At 42.8% G+C, this 23,182-nt stretch overlaps 1 protein-coding gene across 1 annotated transcript; it reads left to right on the top strand.

The window, feature by feature from the left end:
- The first annotated feature begins 774 nt into the window (after nucleotides 1-774).
- Nucleotides 775-7,851, top strand: LOC142075986 (programmed cell death 1 ligand 2-like). Its single transcript, XM_075138227.1, has 6 exons — nucleotides 775-948; nucleotides 2,278-2,640; nucleotides 3,690-3,974; nucleotides 4,536-4,676; nucleotides 5,425-5,466; nucleotides 7,626-7,851. The coding sequence occupies exons 1-6, from the start codon at nucleotides 894-896 to the stop codon at nucleotides 7,706-7,708; spliced, it is 969 nt and encodes a 322-aa protein (XP_074994328.1). The 5' UTR covers nucleotides 775-893; the 3' UTR covers nucleotides 7,709-7,851.
- Nucleotides 7,852-23,182: the final 15,331 nt, after the last annotated feature.

Raw genomic sequence — 23,182 nt, 5'->3', positions numbered from 1 at the left:
TCCTTCTTATCTATTATCTCATTAGTTTTGTTACAAATGTTGTCCCTGGTTTTGGGGTTTTTTTTTGCTTTTTAGTTATATTGTTCTGCATACGATAGTACGAACAATAGTTTGCTTGTTACTGGAACAGGAAGATACTCACTCTAAAACAGGACTTTCTCCTTTTGCGTTATTGCAGGACTGTTGGTTTACTGTCAGTAATACAAGGTACTTTGTACATGTCAGGCACTGCCACATGCGAAGTGAAAGAACTAGCAGCACTAAGTCTTAAAATTTGATCTGTTTTGAAGCACACTTTAATTTACCCACCCCAAGATGTCCAGTACCTCACATTGAGTTCCAGGTATCTGCTGGTCTTGAGGTTAAAGAACTCAGACAATAAGTATCCTCAAAAAAGTATGCAAAGCAGAGTTGAAACAAAATCAGGGTTAGCGATCTTGTGAACTAGATAGGTGTTAGTGCAGGCAGTTAAAAAAGTCTGCTTGTGCATGTTTATGAAGCTCTCCCGCATATGAGAAGCCAACTGCAATTGATTTTTAATATTCACAGTTAGAGTTTCAATGTGAAGTTGTTGTAAACGCATTGCCCTGTCAGACTATTTAAGACTGCCTGCAAGCTACAGATCCTGAAAGCCTCACAGGTGAAGTTGTGGAAATGTTTCTTTTCCTTCACTGCCACAGGTCAATGGTTCATATTCCATGTGTGTGCATGGGTTGTTTTACTCAGGATTTTCCTTGTTTCTAGTGGTAGTCTAGGTTTTGTTTTTATTTTTGCTGATTTTTAGCTGCGATGGGCTTTGAAGGCTAGCATGGCTCTAATCCATCTCAGCAGGAGAAGGTAGTTGTTGCAAGTTCTGATGCAATCCTACTTTTGTTTCAGATCCACCTGAGAAAATGTTCCTGATCCTCACAATGCTGTTGCTGGAAATGCAGCTCTATGTAGTTTCAGGTGAGAGAGAAACTGCCTTTCAATTCCACCAGCAGAACCAATGCAGCAAATACCGCTACACCCTCAGTTCGTGGGCTTCAGCACCTCCAGTGATACTTGCCTGAATAGCCAATGATGTCTGGACCCTCTGCTTTGCAACGTCTTGCAGAAGGCACTGTGTACTACTCGAGCACAGGACAGACGTCCGTCACTTTCCACAATTGGGCTTCTTTAAAACATAGTGTATTGGCAGCTGAGGCATCCAGCATTAGCAGGCGTGGCTATGAGAGGGAGGGTGACCAAAGCAACCTAAGCCAATTGTAAATTAAACAACCTCAGTGTGAGGCAGAGCGAAGTAAACCCATGTGTATTCCCCTGTCCATGCCTGCAGCAGGAGCGGCTTGGCTAAAACCAAGAAGGGGCTTGGGACTTATTCCTATTATTTTTTCCTTCATTATGGTTGTGTTAAAGTGAATAAACAAACATTGCTAAGAGGATTTGAAGTTTTCCCTGTAAGTATTTCACAAACACATGAAATAAAAGGAACGCATAAACAGTTGCATGAACTTCTCTTTTGAATGTCACTACCAATATTTCCAAGTGCTTCTGAATTAAATCTACCAATATATGGTACATCCAATATAGAAACTAGTAAAAAGGTATATTGAATGATATATCATAAAAAACTCTCCTTTATCAAGACACTTTAGAATGGTAAAATATTCGTAACAATATGAATTTCAGATTTGGTGAATGGCTGAGAACATATTATTTTGATATACTTTCTGTAATACTGTTGCACATATCTGAGAAGACGCATGGGATAAAATGACACTCACATGGTCCCAGGCTTGTGGAAGACTGTAACTGCTACATAGCAATTCTTCCAAGTTACATGTGCTTATCCAGTGCAACTCTATTTGTTTCAAAGGGGTTACACTGGATTTTCTCTTTGTAAAGGATAATGAAATTAGATTTACTATTTCCACAATTAACTGTTGCCTTTACTAGAATCCTTGGACATATAAGATACAATCATAGTTTCATAGAAGTGCTCCCTGTGTAATCACTGACTCAGCCTTAAGTTATTTCTAAAATGTGAAAAAAACCCCTTGCTTGTTTTGTCCTTGTCTTTCAGACTCTGTAATCAACACAGAATATAGATGATTTTCTATAAATACTACTGACATGGTAAAAATGTTAGTGTGAATAGGGACAAAAAATGCTTAAAACTTTTAGTCAAACCAGTAACCATATGCCTGACTAGATGACACCTTTTTGCCCAAGTTTAAAGAAAATCAGAACATATTTTAATACAACAAATGAAACTGTTTTCTTTTCCTGCCGTAGCTTTATTTACAGTTGAAGTTCCTCAACAGCTATATATTGTGGAGTATGGGAGCAACGTGACCATGGAATGCAGATTCCCCGTGAACGGCTCATTAAACCTAGGACTCCTGACTGTTGTTTGGGAGCAAAAAAGGCAGGGCCAGTCGAAATCAAAAGAGGTGTACACACTCCGCAATGGGAAGGCATTCCCTCCATCCCAACATCACGATTACGCAGGAAGAGCAGCACTTCTGCACAGTGAACTGAAATTGGGACGAGCTATCCTTCAGATCACCAGCGTGAAGATCACAGATGCGGGATCATACCTTTGTCTCATTGACTACCAGGGCGTGGACTACAAGTACATTACTTTGGAAGTAAAAGGTTAGTGGCTGAATTGAATGTAAGTATATACTCTTTGAGATGTCTCTACTAAATTCCTACAGGCTTGTAGAAATTGATTAATTTGGATGGATTTGTTACTAATTCTCTCACCAAGACCCTGTGCTCAGCCCCCAGGGGAACCAAAGCAGTTGTCTTGGTGCCGGCTAGTCTTCGATTCACCGGCCAGCTGAGCTTCTCTAGGAGCAGCCTGTGCCAGAGAAGGAGAGCGACTCCCGCTCCGTCTTTCATCCCTCTTCCTTCTTCCCATACCCTCTTCTCCAGTGCCCCCACCCCCCACCTCTCTTTTGACTGCCTGCCCTGTTGGGCCACCTCTGGCCATTCCCAGAAGTTTCTCAGAGCTGCTTTAATTTACTTACGAGCCCTGGGAATTCCCCGAGTGACTGCAGCTCCCAGAGCAAGGACATGTGATTTTCTGTGTTCATCAAAGCCAAATGGACATTGGCAATAAAGGCGCACGTTACCAGATAGCACGATAGACCAGTCCTTTGAAAGGCCTCTGGTGTTTCTCACTGACTGCAGTATGCCCATTTCCCACCCAGGCATTTACATAACGAGCTTTGTCAAACGCAAAAATGGATCCAGCCATTTTTAAGCCCCACATTGGTTCCTCTGAACTGTCCTCACAGAAATTCTAAGTTCAATTTTTTCTAATATGATGAAAATATCACACTTTTTTATAAGCTATGGTAAAACAAACAGTAAAAACAGCCTTTTTCTTGAAGTGGCATATTCAAAAAGTGAAAATAGAGTCCCATGAGACTTCACTCGTTTCCTCTGTATTGATAAATTACAAATTCAGTGTCAACTGCTGCCTTGCATAAAGTAGTGGAGTAAGTTCTGTCAATGTAGGCGTGAGAAGGATTGAATAATGAATGTTGAATTGTTCTACAAAGCATCCTTCATCATTTCAAATAAGTGTACCTCAGATACAGCCATAGACAGAATATGGCATTAGAGGGAAGGAGGGAAAGTGAAGTGGGAAAGTGACTATTGTTGCGTAAAGTAACTTCACTCAACTTCTTATGCAGCATCCTACAAGAGAATAAGCACTCAAGTAATGAGGAAACCAGGTGAAGACGAGTTTGTTTTTATGTGCCAGTCAGAAGGCTTTCCTCTGGCAGAGGTTTTCTGGCAAAATGAGAAGAACCTCAGCCTCAGTGGATCTGCAAATACCACCTATACGCTGACCGCAGACGGCCTCTACAACGTCACCAGCATCCTGACGTTCAAACCAAATATGAGACAGAACTACAGCTGCGTGTTCTGGAATAAAGAACTGAATGAAGAAACTTCAGCTCACATTTCCACTTTAGGTTTGTATCACCTTGAACTTGCACAAGACAGAGAGTGTTTGTACATACATCGTGTCCTACGATACATCACTGGAATTCGGTTCTAGAAAACAGTGTAATACTGATGCTCTGGAAAAGAAACAAGCTAGTATTATTTACACCTTTGAAGCCTCAGCTAGCTCGCACTCCAACAAGCCAGTCTGTCATTCTTCTGTATATTTTAATTTTAGGGTAGCTCCCATTATGTGGCTGCCCGTACAGAGGAAATTCTTTAATCTGCATGGCTGTCTTCCCTGATCTGGACTCCTAGTTAATTGATCTTCAAATGGGATACAGATAAATTGCAGTAGTGCTCACTCAAATGCCATACAAATGAGAGATTTGACTCATTTTTTGTAAAGCTTCTTATAATAATATTGCAGAATAAAGTATTCATAAAATTAGTGTAAAGCACTACGTTGATAAATTTTAAGAATCTTTTGTTCAGTCAAAGCAAGACTTTGGAGAATCAGAACTGATAACTTAATAAATTATGCCTGTTTTTAAAGTTATAAATTTACTTTCTTATCATGCTTTTGACAGCTTTAATGAATACACAGTATAGCGGACAAAAATCCCTGATCTTATTTGTCGTCCCCACATGTGTGATGGTAGCTGTCCTTCCCTCTGCACTAATAATCTTTCAGAAGAGAAAATCATTCAAGAATGGGCAACCCAAAAAAGGTACTCTTTACTTGAGATAGTGGAGCTTTTCACTTATTCTTTATTTTTCCTGTGAACGACCTTTTGGAAATTTTAGTAACTCTAGGCACACTTGTGTGACTTTGCTCACATTTTATTTCTAGATGCACTCTGTTCTAAAATGAGATCTTGGATGATTTGAGTTGGGTTTTATTTTCCTTACCTTGTTACTTACGTGAGACAAGGTATATGGGAAGATACATTTTTTATTTGGCCAGCTACTATTCTGTAAAGAACCCAAGCTTTGGCTTAGGTAAGGAGGGCTGTAAAAACATAGTTTGAATGTTGTTTTTCCTCACGGCTACAAAGACATTGTAGCTACAGCATATGACATAAATATTTATTTTCGATCTCCATTAAGGCTGTATAACTAAAAGGGTATGCTGTACTGGACTATTATGAATAGTGTTTCTTTCCTTATTTGCAAGGATAAGTAATAAAGCGAACAGGCTATTATTCTAGTCTTTTCTTGCATATGAATAGACTCCAGTAAACTCAGACAAATGTATTTGTTGTCATGAAATGAAAGTCTTGCTATTAAGGACTTCATAATTTGGTTTAAAAATTTGTAAAAGAACAGAAGTGTAGAGAAGTTTATGCATTTGGTATGAGTTAATAACAAACTTAAATGTGCTTAAAGCTCAGTTTAATCTAAAAGTTTGTTGAATTGTATTGTTTCTTTCCAACCCATAAATGTTTAAGCTAGATTTGTATATATTTACTTTAACAGACAGGAAAAGAAAACTGAACCCTAACCTGAAAGATGAGAACAGTAAGTCATAGAGTTTTCTATATTTATGCTCCAGCTTTTTCCTTCTTACAGCTAAAATCTTTATAAATCTGTAGATGGCAACTTAAGTGATGTTACATCAAAATAGAGGCTAGTTTTGAATTTAAATTCAACTTTTCTTCAATTTTCTAAAAATGCAGTATCTAATATTATGACTTTCTCACAGGCGATGTAAAAATTTATAAATATTTGTTCCCTTTCACTGAGCTACAGATAGCTTGCATACATAGCTCGGTGTACACCTCTATATACTAACTGCAGTTCTAGTAGCCTCAGCTGAGGAGGATACACACAGAAAGCTGGTTGTTTTGGAAGGCATCAAGATTTTTGTGGTAATAGTCTGTTATACTTTTGGCTCGGGCCACAGGTTTTAACAACAAATAAAATGATACCTCATTTATCTGGAATATTAGATCATCCACTGAGCCACTTCTCATCTTACGAGTGTGTGACTCTCCTAGACACCCAGGAATTTTTACGTTGCAGAGGGAAGGTAATGCCTAAAAAACTATCAGGATGCATATAACTGTCCTGTACTAAAATTGAACTGAAAAAAAGAAATCACCATAGAAAACTATAAAGCAATATGATAAGAAAGCTCTTAAAACACCTACTTATATAAATCAGTTTTGCTACCTATAAATAAAAGTCTGGTATGTTAATGTATTGTCAGGGGAGAGGCAGTGGCCAGTGTTAGGTACAGTGGTATTGGGTTCAGCGGGAATTCCTTGGTGTCCCAGCAGACCCTAACACAGCCTGTTGAAGCCAGCCCTCAAGGGGTTGCCTAATGTGCTCCAGGAATATGAATGATTCTCCCCCATGGAGCAAAACTGGAGCAAAACTGTGATGCAGCTGACCGAGCGGCCTTTGTTGAAGAAGCAAAACATAGCAATTTCTGGACACATAGGCTGCTTTGGGCTTTTCCAAGGACAGGATTTACTTGAGAAGCTACCCGTGTTTCTCACTGCTACAAAATGACATCAAGAAGTCACCAGCTTAAAAAATAACTTCCGTAGGTGAAATGGGGTATTGGACAGAGAGGGCATGATTCACTGATTCCCATATCACCTCAGATTGCCGTGCTTGCATCTTACCCGTAGCTGTCCAATCCACTGCCATCAGTAGATACTACAGTCAAAATGACACTTTCAGAAAAACACTTTCACCTTTCAGAGATCAGCACTTGCTGTAGTCAAAGGCCCTTTCTTATTTTTCACGTGATGGTGTGAAACTTCAGTGGAATTATGCCATGTGCAAATGAACAAAAGCTCAAGGCAAGCAGCAATCTGGAGGACAGCGTTGGTGCGTGTCCAGACATAATTCCAGCGCACGTTGTCTGAGCACAGCGTGGCTTCACTTGGCTTTTGGTATTACTGTTGCAGAATTTTTTCACTTTGTAGGCCCTAGCCTCCTCTGTGCACTTACTGAAATGAAGAAATTAAAGGAGAGGTAGTTGCTTTTTGTGGTTTTGTTTTACTTCTTCATTTTAATGACCGAAAATCTTTGTGCAACATGCAGTAAGTCATATGACAAACATGTATATTTCTCAGCACCATATATTTTTAGGAAACACTGGAAAGAACCTTTTTTCCATGATGAGTAGGTAGTTGAAGCATAAAAGCCACAGATACTTTACCAGAGAGCCTTGGAAATGACCCACATGGCCCTTGTTACAGGAACAAGGATTGTTCACGTTATCATTTTAACTTACAGCTCAAGCTGTATCAGCACTGAAGATGTAGGACATTTGACCTCATCACTGAAGTCCCAGTTCTGCAAACTTTTATTTGGATGCACAGACAAGCATTCCCATGGATGCTATCTAACCAGATTTCAGTTTTGTTATTTCATTTATATGGCTAATAGTCAGTGATAGCTTTGATGTAATAGAAAATTCAGAATTTCGACCACAGATGAGAGAGAGAGAGAATTCTTCCCTAGGAAAAGATTGCAACAGGATGTCTTTGTAATTAATGGCAGCTTCAAGGAGCCGTTATAACGTCAGCATGGCCCAGAAAAGCTTGCATGCAATGAAGATAGAGCTTTCACTCTTTACTACTCAGTTGTTAAAATCAGGCTATTTATTTGCTTAAATTATTGCAGATTTTAAAAATAATACTATTCTGTTTTCTTTCTTTAAGGAGATGATTTTGACTCTCAAACTGAGGCTTTATATTTGTCAACTGTCACAGCTTCAAGAGACAGTGGGAGTGTGGGTCTGTGAAAACTCTTCATCTCACATGCCGTAATTTGCACTTTTTGTATCTGTTTTTGGGGATTTCAAAGAAAAGTTACAGCACTTTAGCTTTGGGATGAACCATGAACTCATGGGGATTTATTGGCACTGCAGCAATGGAAAGCTATGCCTCTTCAGATACCATATCTTGAAGTTACTGAGAATTGTGCTGTCATGAAATGTGGTTTACCATTGTGAAGAAGTTATCTGAGTGCCTTTGATACACTTTACTTTTGGACTTACTGTTGCTCAAGGAATTTTTGTTTAAGAATGCCTTTATTAACTGTTCCAGTCTCAGGAATGGTGCTTGGATTCAAACATCTTGTGGGAATTTGAATAAAAGCTGTACATGCTATCTCATGTCTAAACAGTCATCTTTCAGGTGAAGACATCATTACATGCCTGTATCTCATTTCCAAACTTTCCAACACATTAAACTGGAAATTACCACAAGTACCCACCAGCATGGCAATGTATGGAAGATATTTCAAAAGCAATAAGAGGTTAAAGTTAAGTCAAAGGGCAGACAAAAAAAAAATCCCAACACCAACAGTAAATCAACATTATGTCACAGAAGAGAATTTTAATGCACAGTCTATGTAAAACCCCGTAAGTAAGTCAGGTAAAAAAACATGAACTGTGATGCTATGCTACATGACAGTAAGAAGTTTTATATTTGGACTGATTACTCAACAGAATTTTCTTTAGAAGGAATTTGGAAGCAAAAGTGAAAATGAAGCTTAGCCAGATTTCTCTCTACTGATTATTTTTAAACAGTAATTTTAACTTTTCTCAGAGGAAAAGATGAGTCTTTTCCATGCCAGGCACTTATCTGTTTTACTTCCTATCACTGGAATGCCTAAAAATGCCTCATTCAACTCCGAATACAGTGTGCTACAATGCTACAGCTCAAAACTGGCTACAGTGCCAGTTTTGAAAAATGCCCAACAGGACACAACTTTGCATCTTAGATAGTCATAAGATAGTGAAGCAAGGGCACTGGGTAGGATTTTTCAAGGAGCACTGGCTCTGGTGAGCTGCATTTTCTCCTAACAAGATTGAAGAAAGGTGTTCACATGGCAACTACTTCTGTCATTTCTTGCTCTTGGAAGAGTGCGATCTGTTTCACAAAAAATATCGTATCAGTAATGTTAAGGTTTTCTTCATAGCACTTGTTCTGGATTTAGACGGGAGCTGCTTCTCCAGTGTCACGTTGCGGCTATTTACTCCAGCGCGAAGTGGACCTACACTGCTGCTATGAGACCAGAAAGACAGCATTCACACCCTCTTCTGTTTCACCAGGATAGCTGATTTTAAATAGCAGGGCTGCTGTTGATTTTACTCGTGGAAGAGAAAAACTAATCTCTGTCATCACCTCTACTTTAATATCTATGTATTGTACCTTTAAATAATCATTTGTAGCCATTGGATTCAGCTGAGACAAATCCGCACTAGGCTTGCTATGTCCTTGCTGACATGGCAAATCAGGTAAGATGTCAGAGAATCAGACGAAACTTCTTGAAGCATTGCTTAGCTTCAGATGCAGTAGCAGCTTGGGGACTGCCCTGGCTTGCACCAGCCATACTTAGCAATACTTAAGGGTCAGTGCATAAGGTCAAGCACTTTCTGCCCATGCCAGATTTGTACTCCCCTGGGAACTATGAGCCCCTTCTGCAGCCGTGGTGAAAAATCTAACCCGCTGTGTTCCTGGAAGGACTTAGTTCTGGATTTTTCTGTTTCTTTTTTCCTCATGATCATAAAATGGAAGTGATTCAAACTGAATTTATATGGATGAACATAAACAGTATATCACAGCCTTTGAAATTAGATTATGGTGATTATCATTGTTCCTTACTGAAACGAAAGTCATCCTGACATTATCTTTTGCTGCTGAGCAAATGTTGCCCTGGCGTGGGCAGGGAAGAACAGATGTGGGCAGCACTTCCTGCCCATTTCACAGGCATAGCAATCACTGCCCTGCTTTCCTTCTTGATGGTCTGTACACTGAAAGGTGTCACCGGGCATCCCTCGGCAGAGGCAGCTCAGCTTTGCACAACAATCTTATGCCCTATCCACTCCATTTCATATGAAAGGAGCAACAGTACTATTTACTGTCATAACCACACGAATACCCAGAAATGTATCCTGGTTTACAAGTTTCTAGTTTTACCAGCTCTCACTGGATACTTATGAACTGCAATAAAAAATAAATCAGGATGATTGCCACATCCTCGTATGTGAAAGTTAGCTTGTCAGCAGCTTGACCAGTCTATATGTGTCTATGAATTCATGCATGAGCTGTTTTTACTGTAAACCATTGAGCATATGATACGAGTGTGATACGATGAGTCTCTGTTCTTTCTGCTTCAGCTACTGTTTTACACGCTGTTATCTTGAAACAGCTGAAGTAAGAGTTTTCAGATACAGATAAACTGCCTGCAAAATGTTTGAAGGGTTTGGGGTTGGCTTTTTTGATAGTTTTGAAGTTTACAATGAGTCAAGAGCCAATATTGTTAGACCATAAAATATTACATATTTTTAGGTGTAATATAAAGATTAGTTTGTAGGGATTGACTTTAAAATTTACTTACACTCTCAACTGGTATTTTGGAGTGGCATAGTGGATACCTGGCATAGGAAGCTTCCGTTAGCTTTTCTGATATGTACCTCCTATGACTGCCTCCGCTAAGAAAAAAAGGAGGGTTATTGTCATAGGTGATTCCCTTCTGAGGGGGACCAAGAGCCCAATTTGTCGGCCGGACCCATCCCACAGGGAAGTCTGCTGCCTCCCTGGGGCCTGGGTGAAGGACATTACTAGGAAGCTCCCTAGTCTGGTACAGCCCTCCGATCACTGCCCGCTGCTGGTTATACAGGCTGGCAGTGAGGAGGTTGCAGAGAGAAGTCCCGAAGGGATCAAAAGGGACTTCAGGGCGCTGAGGCGACTGGTGGGAGGATCGGGAGCACAGGTAGTGTTTTCCTTGATCCCTTTAGTGGCAGGGCGGAACACTGAAAGGAACAGGAAAACTCATCGGATCAACACGTGGCTCAGGGGCTGGTGCCATCGGCAGAATTTTGGCTTCTTTGACCAGGGGGAGGTTTACACGGCACCGGGCCTGCTGGGGACGGACGGAGTTCAGCTGTCTCACAGGGGGAAAAGGATTCTCGCCTATGAGGTTGGCGGGGCTCATCGAGAGGGCTTTAAACTAGGTTTGAAGGGGGAAGGCGATAAAACCAGGCTCACTAGAGAAGAGCCTAGGGACCGCACGCCAATCTCAGGGGAGAAATCGGCAGCCCAGCTCAAGTGCATCTATACCAATGCACGCAGCATGGGCGGCAAACAGGAGGAGCTGGAAGCCATTGTGCAGCGGGGTAGCTATGACTTAGTTGCCATCATGGAAACATGGTGGGATGAGTCGCACGATTGGAGTGCTGCAATGGGTGGCTATAAGCTCTTCAGAAGGGACAGGCGAGGAAGGAGAGGCGGTGGGGTAGCCCTGTACGTTAGGGAGTGCTTCGACTGTCTGGAGCTCAATGGTAGTGATGACGAGGTCGAGTGCTTGTGGGTAAGGATGAGGGGGAAGGCCAACAAGGCAGATATGCTGCTGGGAGTCTGTTATAGACCACCTAGCCAGGACGAGGAGGCAGATGAAATATTCTACCAGAGGCTGGCAGAAGTCTCCCAGTCGCTAGCCCTTGTTCTTGTGGGGGACTTCAACTTTCCGGACGTCTGCTGGAAATACCACACGGCAGAGAGGAAACAGTCGAGGAGGTTCCTGGAGTGTGTGGAGGATAACTTCCTGACGCAGCTGGTAAGCGAGCCCATCAGGGGAGGTGCCTCGCTTGACCTGCTGTTCACGAACAGAGAAGGGCTGGTGGGAGATGTGGTGGTCGGAGGCCGGCTTGGGCTTAGCGACCATGAAATGGTAGAATTCTCGATACTTGGTGAAGTAAGGAGGGGGGCCAGCAAAACTGCTACCATGGACTTCCAGAGGGCGGACTTTGGCCTGCTCAGGTCACTGGTCGAGAGGGTCCCTTGGGAGACAGTCCTGAAGGGCAAAGGGGTCCAGGAAGGCTGGACGTTCTTCAAGAAGGAAGGCTTAAAGGCGCAGGAGCGGGCTGTCCCCATGTGCCGCAAGAAGAATGGGCGGGGAAGACGACTGGCCTGGCTGAACAGGGAGCTCTGGCTGGGACTCAGGAAAAAAAGGAGAGTTTATCACTTGTGGAAGAAGGGGCAGGCAACTCAGGAAGAGTACAGGGATCTCGTTAGGTTGTGCAGAGAGGAAATTAGAAAGGCAAAAGCCCGGCTAGAACTCAACCTGGCCACTGTCGTGAGAGACAACAAAAAATGCTTTTATAAGTATGTTAATGACAAAAGGAGAGCCAAGGAGAATCTCCATCCTCTATTGGATGCGGGGGGGAACGTTGCCACCAAGGATGAGGAAAAGGCTGAGGTACTCAACGCCTTCTTTGCCTCAGTCTTTAGTAGTCAGAGTGGTTATCCTCAGGGTACTCAGCCCCCCGAGCTGGAAGACAAGGACGACGAGCAGGATAAACCCCCCATAATTCAAGAGGATGAAGTTAACGACCTGCTACGCCACCTGGACGTTCACAAGTCTATGGGGCCGGATGGGATCCACCCGAGGGTACTGAGGGAGCTGGCGGAGGAGCTTGCCGAGCCGCTCTCCATCATTTACCAGCAGTCCTGGTTAACTGGGGAGGTCCCGGACGACTGGAGGCTCGCCAATGTGACTCCCATCTACAAGAAGGGCCGGAGGGAGGATCCGGGGAACTACAGGCCGGTCAGCCTGACCTCGGTGCCAGGGAAGATCATGGAGCGGTTGGTTTTGAGGGTGCTCATGAGCCATGTCCGGGACAACCAGGGGATCAGGCCCAGCCAGCCCGGGTTCATGGAAGGCAGGTCCTGCTTGACCAACTTGATCTCCTTCTATGACCAGGTGACCCACCTCGTGGATGAGGGAAAGGCAGTGGATGTGGTCTACTTGGACTTCAGTAAAGCCTTTGACACTGTCTCCCACAGCATTCTCCTAGAGAAGCTGGTGGCTCACGGCTTAGAGAGGTACACTCTTCGCTGGGTAAAAAACTGGCTGGACGGCCGAGCCCGGAGAGTTGTGGTCAACGGAGTTAAATCCAGTTGGTGGCCGGTCACGAGCGGTGTTCACCAGGGCTCAGTACTGGGGCCGGTCTTGTTCAATATCTTTATCAATGATCTGGATGAGGGGATCGAGTGCTCCCTCAGTAAGTTTGCAGACGACACCAAGTTGGGTGGGAGTGTTGATCTGCTGGAGGGTAGGAAGGCTCTGCAGAGGGACCTGGGCAGGCTGGATCGATGGGCCGAGGCCAATGTATGAGGTTCAACAAGGCCAAGTGCCGGGTCCTGCACTTCGGCCACAACAACCCCAGGCAACGCTACAGGCTTGGGGAAGAGTGGCTGGAAAGCTGCCCAGAGGAAAAGGACCTGGGGGTACTGATTGACAGCCGGCTGAACATAAGCCGGCAGTGTGCTCAGGTGGCCAAGAAGGCCAACGGCATCCTGGCCTGTATCAGAAATAGTGTGGCCAGCAGGAGCAGGGAGGTGATCGTGCCCCTGTACTCGGCACTGGTGAGGCCGCACCTCGAATACTGTGTTCAGTTTTGGGCCCCTCACTACAAGAAGGACATGGAGGTGCTGGAGCGTGTCCAGAGGAGGGCAACGAAGCTGGTGAAGGGCCTGGAGCACAAGTCTTATGAGGAGCGGCTGAGGGAACTGGGGTTGTTTAGTCTGGAGAAGAGGAGGCTGAGGGGAGACCTCATCGCGCTCTACAACTACCTGAAAGGAGGTTGTAGCGAGGTGGGTGTTGGTCTCTTCTGCCAAGTCACTAGCGATAGGACAAGAGGATATGGCCTCAAGTTGCACCAAGGGAGGTTTAGATTGAACATTAGGAGAAATTTCTTTACAGAAAGAGTGGTCAGCCCTTGGAACAGGCTGCCCAGGGAAGTGGTGGAGTCACCATCCCTGGAGGTATTTAAAAGACGTGTAGATGAGGCCCTTAGGGACATGGTGTAGTGGGCATGGTGTGTTGGGTTGACTGTTGGACACGATGATCTTAAAGGTCTTTTCCAACCTGTATGATTCTATGATTCTATGATTCTATTCCTCTGTTCATCTCCATATGTTTGTTCCAACTAGGAGAATGTCATAAGCAATAGCATGTTAATGTACTGTATAAAGGTATGGATTCAGTTAAAGTTGGTGGAATGTTTGTATGAAAAGATGTGCAAAGAATCTACGCACTTGTCCATAGTCATCAAAAACATAATTCATTGAATTTTAGTGCTGATCATTTTTCACAAGCAACTATTAAAAAAAAAAGTTTTTAAGTATTGAATTTTTCTTGTCTGGCTAAGGAACACTATTTTTGCAATCCTCTCATTACTTGCCATTTTAGCACAAGAGTGACTGGCAAATTATCAAATTACCAAAACTTACCACAGATTTTAAGGGCTTGCAGTAGGTTCATCTGGGCTTTTCTACCCAGCAACATTTTTAGTATCTGTGAGTTGCAGCTTGCTCTGTGATTAAAGAGCACAAAGGTAAGATTAGCTCTGTTTTGTACCACGTTCATACCAGCAACAGCCTAAACCCACTCCATTTACCTGATTTCCGTTAGCACAGACATGGCTGAAAGCAACAGTTAACGTCAAGAATGTTAATATCTTTGGAAAAAGACTGAAGCGGAAGAGGGATTTCTAATGGCTAGTTGAAACATAAGACTTATGTCTGCATACCAGAAAACTACCAGCTGATTCTGACCATGGCTTACTGGGAGCAGCTGGAAATGCCTTTCAGAGGTTTGAACAGTCAAGGAACAAAACCCTGTGTCTTTCTTAAGAAATGGTGCAGTCATCTTTTCTTACAGAATTTCTTCCTTCGCCTCACAGAAACATGCTGCTTGCCACCAAACCCACTGTCTTCTGACTGCACAAAATAGCAAAGGAGAAAAGTTTTACAAACCATCTCTACATTGCAAAGAATCATCATTACTGGAACAGATCTAACTTCGAAGTTAGCTTTTCTTTCTGTGGGGGTGGGTGTCAATTAAGTGACCTCCAGAAGTCCCTTCTAACCCAAAGTGACCTTTGATTGTAAATCTGTTGTTCAGATTAGCTTCTTTATCCTTTGTAATAATCTGACTTTTCTTATACTCTGATGAAAGCGTGGCCTGAAAGTATAGCCCCTGATCAATGACTGCCATTTGGTTTGACAAGACATCCTGGTTTTCCTCAGCATGTTGTCAAGTGTGCCCTGAAATACTATTTTATAACCAGTGCACTATAATATTTCACTCAACTTCAATATGCAGTCATATGGTAAAAAGTAGCTGACACAGGTAAGTGCACCATGCAAACATTGTTAAAAGCTGACTTGAAAGAAACATTAATTGAGTTCAGATGGATTTACTTTTGGCTTTCATGTTTACTGCCCTTTTTCTGCAGCTGAGGTTTGTTTACTCACAACCCTCTTTCCTTAATGGGCTTTTCCAAGTGAGAAGTGAAATGCCTTTCATGCAAAGCCTGTGTTAGAAACCACTTTACATAAGGAAATAAAACAAACCATATGCCATAGAAATTTGAAGAGTGCGTTTAAGTGCATTCCTTACACACATGTGTTTTTCAAGCAGTGGGGCAAGATGATTACAGGAGTGTCAGCTGGTGAAGACAGGGCTTTCTGTGGTGAGGTGGGGAATCTATCTACTCAGAAATTCAGAGTTCTAATTCCAATGGAAATGTTGCTAGCAAGAAGACTGCTGTGCTACTGGATGACTGCATTTGTGTCTAAAATCCACCTTTTTTCAGATGAAATGATCAACATGCTCTTCCCAGATCTAAAATAGACAATTGTCAGCCTTAACAATGCTCCAGCTTGGCAACAGCTATACCAAAATGCTAAGTTGACAAACGGTGAAATAACTCTTTCCACCATATATTCATGGAGCAGTGAAGTAAAACCTGGCAGAACAAAGAAGCCAGATATCGGTGAAGAGGCATATAAACCTGAGAATGTCCCTGATAAAGGAGAAGCTTTTGGTGGGAAAAGGGAACAGGAGAAGATCAACAATTTTTGTTTCAAGAGGGACCCAGAATTTTTGTCAGAACAGTAAAGTCAGATGAAGGACTGTGAGCTCAAAGAATTTCCTGGTTCATGAACTGATGAGGGTGGCTTCTGGACATCCCCAAAACATTGCAACCCTAGTCCACAGAGCTGTCCTAGACGGGTGGGAAAACTGAGGCAGCAAGACAGCTGTAAATTTATTGAGCAAAAGCAACATATTTAGCCCTCCATGCAAAGTCTTTGATTTTTTGTATGTTTGCCATGCACATACCTCATGCTCCTAAAGAGTTGTGAAGTAAAATGGAAACTACAGAGTGTAGACCTTGCTGAGATATTGGGGAAGATGTCAGAGAGAGAGCCTGCTTCTGGACTAATTAAATGCTCAAAGCCAGAAGCAGAATGTGATTCAGCAAACTTAGAGATGGAGAATCTAGTGAATTCCCAGCTGAGAAGCTTATTTACATGAGAGTCTAAATTCACAGAGCTGGATAAAGATTAGTATATGCTGTGAATGGGAACTATTTCCACCTTCCCATACATTCTGCTGTTGTCATAGATTTAACAGTTTAACTTCAGAAGAGACCACCGGATCAATTGTTTTAATTGCCCCTATGTCACAGTTTATGAAGGATTGTTCAGGTTCTTTATAACAGGCCTCAAACTTCACCTCTACAAAGTTGTTCAATTTTCCAAAACTGAAAATGTGTATTACAATTGCTGCAAGAAAACAGAAGATCAGAGCCCCAGTCACCTCCACTGGGAGGAAGTTGGTTGGATCAGGTATTTCCAGGATTTCCACAATGCCGAGTTGTCGTTGTCCAATTGTACCCCACATTGGAGAGAGGAAGGTGGAAAAAGCCCAAGGGTGTGAAAAATTCTCTTGCATCAGTCAAGACAGTCTTGAACAAGATATACTCTGGAGGCCATTTCATGGCACGAGCCCACTCTGCTCAGTTAGACATCGCTGACCTTGCCCAACCGCTGATACTTCAGCCAAGGGCACCGTTGTGCTGGAAGCCAAACTGTGCATGGGGATAACTTAATGTTCCTGGTGCTTCCAGGTGACTGGCTACAGTCTGAAACACGGAGATTTAGTTGCACATCTTGCCTGACAGGAGAACTGCTAATGGGCAAAAGCCAAAAGGTTCTTGACTTAAACAGGAAAAGCTATGAAGAATTGTAGGAAGCGATTAGCAAAATTAAATAGACAGAGTTATGGGCTCACAGTCCCATGTAAAGAAGGCCAAGGATTTTCTCAAGTCCAAGGTCATCAACCTATGCATCTTCTCTACGCTGGGTCTGGATATAAGTCATACATCCTTTGGTGATCTGCATATTTTCAGCTTCATTCTTCAATTGATCTGCCTCAGGTACCCTGTTAGTTACAGCAGCACAACGGCATATATAACTTAGCTCCAGTTCTGGGCCACGCATATGACTTGCTCCTTGGTATGTTATTTCAAAACAAGATCATAACTAAGATAATTAAGCTTCCTGTTTCCAAGCTTGCATAGTTGTCCTTTTTGCCATTGCCCTTTATAGTACTTGAGTACTCCTTGGATTTTGCCTGCCTGCCTGAGAGGGAAGACAGGATTGCTGTTAAGAAAAATATCTCATTTAGGTTATTGGAGGAAGAGTCCACCAGGATGGAAAGGAGTTGTTTAAAAGTCAATAGTGGCATAGAAACAAAGGTATAAAGTGGCTCTGTGCTAAAGGCAGTGTAGAGATTAGGCTTCTTGAGAGTTTTAGAGTAGGGAGGCTCAGAACAAGCTTTTCAGCAAAAGTGGTAGAGCAAAACCCAAACTTGTTTACAGCTAGAGCTCAGTAAGTTTATGGAAGGGATTGTATGACTTGGGTCTTGTGATACTGGGGTCCTCCTGGGCATGGTACTGATGAGACCTTCTCCAGTTCTGCGCTTCTGTCTTAAAGATCACACAAACTCTTTCTACCACATGCTGAGGTCTATACCTGTGAGGACACCAGCTTTCCTGGAGTTACAACTTTTGAGACACTGTTTCCCACCAGTAAGTGTTGCCTGTATTAATTTTTCTTCATAACTCCCTTTAATAAACAAGAGTAACAAGCTGCAGTTACCCACTACTGAACTCCTACTCAGAGAGTCTGATTGCTTAGGCCTATACACAAAAAAAAGGTCTTTTCAATAAAAAAATTTTGCCCTTGGTGTCGGGCCAGACACTTGTTCAAATCTGGGTTTTTCCCAGGAGAGGAAGAACACGTGCACTGCTTTGATAAATATCGAAACCTTACTTGTCATGAGAAGCAGCTCTCACCTTGCAGCATCATGAAGTAAATGCTCTAGTAAAGGGGCCTGCTGCTGGTTTAGAAACCAGAAGCCTCACAGCAGGAATAAGGAAGAAGGTAAACCGTTCTTCAGTCCTGTGTGGCGACCGCTGTGAGCGAGTCACGCCCACGTGCAGGTAGATGCTCGGCTTGCTCCGCGCCAGCCTGTCACTTCACAGCGGTCTGGGGGTGGGAGCGCTCGAGCAGAGGACGGGTACGAGTTACTGCCCTGCCTGCTGCTCCGATTCTGCAGGCATCGGCCAGCTCACGCCTGCGCGTGCCGTTCGCAGGCGCAGCGCGACGTGGCTGTTTGCAGAACGGGCCTGTGTGCCGTCAGGATACGCTCTGTGAAGAGCAGCTACAAAAGCATTTGAAACAAATCGTGCTAGACAGTCTGTGGCAACACAGTGTAGGGGGCAAAGGTGACACAACCCGGTTTAAACCCCTCCTTGTGACTATAAGCGTCTTTTGAATTGTCAAATAAATCCAAAAAGCCTAGCTTTTTGGAGCTAAGAGAAACAAAACTGGAATGAGTTAGGGCTTGTATTTTCAGCTTAATTCTTTGAATTTTTCCACTTTGGTAGATTTAAGTTCAACTTTTCTTTTTATTAGCATTTTAACAGGATACAGTGCCTTTTAAAAATCCACTTTTGTTCATGAAAAGAGAGGTTCCTCCTCTGGCTTTTGGAAGGCTGGGTCAACAGGATAAGGTTGTGCTTGTTTTCCTCCAAAAATTGGGAACTGGAGATCTCAGTGCTGCAAGCTGCTTTGTATAAGCAGATGTGATATATTTAGAGAAGCCCACTGAAGTACCGCAACAAATATACTTGAATGCAGGGACCTATTTTTAGGTCCAAAAAGCAGGCCATACACCCCAGCGTTACAGTACCACGTTTATTTGAACTTCTAACTTTGGGAAACAGTTGCTGCTAAAAGCAGCAGCAAAATAGCTGACTATGTTCCTGAGAAAGCAGGAGTAACTGCACTGAAAACTCAAATGGCTGCTCGCTGACGGAACAAGGCAGCCTGTTTTGGCCCCATTTTCTATCCTGCGTATGAGTTCACATTTGAAGACTCAAGATAGGGACTACTTTTTTGTACTAAATTCTGCTATTTGTCATCTGATCTGTTTTGTAAGAAGCACAGAATTTCCTGAGAAAGGCATTTGATTAGCTGACTTTATGGTTTTGTAAGTTAGTGAAGCACCAACACAGTATCTCCTGTCTGAGAATCTCAAAGTATTTTCCAAGTGTGTGTAAACACCGTCATACTATTTTACTGTTGGAGAAGGCAAGCACGTACCTTAATAAAAGCAGACTGGAGGATATCAAAGGAATAAAAGCCACATCTCTTGAGGTTTCACTACCATCCCCATACAACTAGTTTTACTACCCTTGCAGGGCAAACTAAGTGTCAGTGAGCTGCAAGAGCAGGGCTGCCCCAGGAGGGGCTGTGAACCAGGAGCAGAGGGCAAACTCAGCACCGTGCCCTCCCCAGGAGGGCACAGCCCCACCGTGCCTAAGCAGGACCAGGGCTGGTGACACAGTCTCTCAACACCCCTCGCCAGCCAAGGTGACGAGTCAGGCCCAAGACCCACCCAGGGGATCTGGTTAGGCGCAGCCAGGCCCGGAGACAGGGCTATCTACAGCACGGGCCCGTGGCCCAGCCAGGAAAAGCAGTAAGTCAGGATGGCAGGGGACAGGGCTGGCACAGACCTACCCACAGCTCAGCTCAGGCAAGGCTTGGGTGTCTGGGCACGAGCTTAAAGGGGACTCCTGGCCCATGGGTGCATTAGTGGGGTCACCGATGAGGCTAGCCAGAGCAGCTAAAGCCTACTGTTGCACGTAGCCCTCTGGCAACGAGGAGTCCGTTGCCTTTTGTAAAACATCCCGTGTTCATTATTACTAGTTTTAATAGCAATCATCTTTGTACGAGAGCAGGACATCTCCTGTGACTCCTATGCTTAGAGCAGCCACTTCCGCAGTATCTATGCTCCTTCTGCTTTAACTGTCGTATTTAACTACAGCCCTGCATGTTGCTGGTTTTAAATATTAAATGTTTTTTTTTGCAATAGGGAAGCATAGATGCATAGAGCTATTATATTCATACTCAAATATAACTGTCTGTTAACAAAAATTAAAAGTCAATTAACTTCCAGTTGCTCTTCATTGCACAGTAGCACGATTTTTTCCTTAGGAAAGCAGGAACAGTCTGAGTTCCGAGTAGGGATTTGGAAAACTCTGAGCAGAAATACAGTTGACTTGATCCCCGTACCCACTCAAATGAACTTTTCTCCCTGAAAATATGAAAGTAATCAAGAAACAAAAGTTGTCCCTGCTTCTCTATAGTTAAGCTCTGCTGAACTGACCACAATGCTGCTAACAGATCTTATCTCAAGTTAGGCAGATTGGCTACATGCTTTAGTGACCTATTCACTTCTCTCTTTTTCAAAGCAAACTTGGTTAAATCTAACTAGATGCCATCTCAGAGACAGCTACATGGCATGACTTTGCAACTTTGCTACTTCTCACAACGCAGCAGACCAGAAGATCAGTAGGGCTGATAACACAATAGCAACTGGTAGACACCCTCCTTGCACTAGCTCTGCCTTTACTGAAAAACCATGCTCAGGCAAGGCCTTTTAACTTAAAGAGAGCATTATACAAGGTATCATGGTACGGAGCCAAGTGATTTTCAATTGGATAAATCAGCAGTTCAAGTACTACAGAAAGACCAAACAGCAAACAGAGTAATGGAGAATTATAAACAAGATCCCATAATAAGATCCCATCATTTACAGAAAAAAACATGGCAAAATGCAAGAACAAAGCAAGTACTATTAAAAAAAGACAATGACAGATGGTAACTATGATACTTTCCCGCCTGCAAAACAGGGAATAGGCTGATAAAAATCTGCAGCATGTTTTACTAAGCAGCCCTGAGGATGTGAAAGTAGTTTCATAGCTAAGCAAATTCTGTTGCTATTCAGTTTTTTAACCCCTGCCCTGGCTCTTGGGCACATAACCCTGGCATGCTGTGTGTCTCAGACAGCAACAGGGTTTTGATGGGCTCTCTAATCAGGAGTTTGTTAGCAAATTAGTAAAGGTTTCTTAGTATGCTAGACTAATGGTTTTCAGTCCTATTTTCTGTCTGGTTCCTCTCCTCTCCCCCTGTCGTCCTCTGCATATTTCATATTTCAAATTTCTCTTGAGCAGTATGTGCCAACAGCCACAGAAAAAGCAAAAATAAAATGACAACACATTTGTTACCATTTTTACCTACATAACTAACATCAACTGAGTGAGAGTACCACTGCCTGGCTGATGGTTCCGGTAATCCCTTTTTGCTGGTTAGTCTCAAAAGGCTTTATTTTACAAATATAGAGATCTCAATATTTTATGCTATTTGACTAAGGTGCCATTTCAAGTCAGACTCTATAAATACAATCAGACAAGCTGTCTGATGCCTAAGCACTGTGCTCTGTCCAGGGATGTTGGGGGTGTGTGAGGGCTGTTTCTGAATGCCATGAGAATAACAGCACGAGTTGCTTCTTGTGGGAAACATTGAGGGAAAACAACACCACCGCTGCAAGATCTGTTTTTCTTTCTTCTTCTTTTTTAAGAAATTGTATTTGTGTGCACTAGCAGCATGTATGCATTTTGTAACAGAGAGACTCGGAATCCGGCTCTACTGTTCTTACAATTTTAGTGACACCTAGCTCTTGCCAAACTGGCGTAACAGTGGTACCTTCCAGTGCTATTAACTATCCCAGCCAAAACCAGGACAGGCAGACTTGTATTTTACCTGTCATTTACATGTTGAAACACCAGATTGCTAAGCGGTTCCACCTGTTTCGACAATAATGAAATTATAATGTCCTGTTCTTGGTGCAAAATCCTGTATTTTTGCACATCTTGTATTCTTCTGCTGGTGGAAGTTCAGTTTTCAGCTTCTTAATTCAGATTTTCACATTTGGAAGCTTCTCTTCAGACCTTTGCAGCTATATTTCACATATCACAGCTCGGCCTGTAACACGGGCATTTTATTTTGCTGTCTCAGCACGAGGCCTGTTATTTTGAAATCCAGCTCTCAGTGGGAGTACGAAGGAAGGAGGGATGAAATGTCAATATTTCAAGGACTGTTACAAAACTTAGGGAAGAGGATCACAAGACAGAAGTCTCAGGAGGCTAAGAATGTCACATGACTGAAGACAGCATGTGCACATGAACAAGCACTTCTTTTAAATCTAGCTTGGTTTTCCCATGTATACATAGAGCTAAATCTTGAGGGGCAAAGAGCTCTTGCAAGTCCTTGTGTTCAATGGAAGCTGCAAAACCCGAACAGTTTCAAGGACTAGATCTATACACTTAATTTTTCTACTGACTTCAGTTATGTCCCATGCTTGCTTAGAAGCCTTGCAAGCTTGTAATTTTTTCCAGCTGAAAAAGCAAAGGTTGCAAGAGCAGTTTTGCCTGTGTGCCCTCCCATAAGCTCCTTTCTAATTAAATAGAAAATAAAATTTTGCAAATCCATCTATTAAAAATTAATTTGTAATTGGTGAGTCACTAAGGTTTCCTTTTTCATTTCAATAGAGATTAATTAGAATTCTACCTATTTGTACGTGGTTTCTGGATAAAATGGTTATCTGTCAAAGAACACAAGCATGGCATTTTGACGTGTTGTGTGAATAAAAGCTGAAGGAGGATCATTGGATACTGTGGATGAAGCATGAGAGTTTTGTCTCATTTAATGTTGGGGACTGCTCATGGACTATGTATTATGTATCCCACATGGAAGTGTCACAGAAATGACAGTGATTTTGATTCTGGGCATTATGATTTTTATCCTTTATGCAATCTTTTTCATGCTCTTCAAGGAACAATAGTGGCTGATCCACTGATTTTGGAAAAAATCATAAAACGGGAAGAAAACGTGTCTGCAACATAACAGCCTACTCAAGAAGTGGACCCACTGACTTCCTCGTTCTGTTTATTCAGTACCTATCCAAAGGGAAGCTTCACTGGATACTCTCTAGGTCTTACCCTGGAAGG

This window comes from Calonectris borealis, chromosome Z (assembly GCF_964195595.1).
Source record: "Calonectris borealis chromosome Z, bCalBor7.hap1.2, whole genome shotgun sequence".
In the NCBI taxonomy this organism is placed as follows: Eukaryota; Metazoa; Chordata; class Aves; order Procellariiformes; family Procellariidae; genus Calonectris; species Calonectris borealis.
This window is presented reverse-complemented; position numbering and strand designations above follow the sequence as displayed.

Coding starts and splice junctions, on each gene's coding strand:
- LOC142075986 (XM_075138227.1), top strand. CDS start 894: ATGTTCCTGATCCTCACAATGCTGTTGCTGGAAATGCAGCTCTATGTA. Junction 2,641..3,689: donor CATTACTTTGGAAGTAAAAG/GTTAGTGGCTGA, acceptor CTTCTTATGCAG/CATCCTACAAGAGAATAAGC. Junction 3,975..4,535: donor AGCTCACATTTCCACTTTAG/GTTTGTATCACC, acceptor TGCTTTTGACAG/CTTTAATGAATACACAGTAT.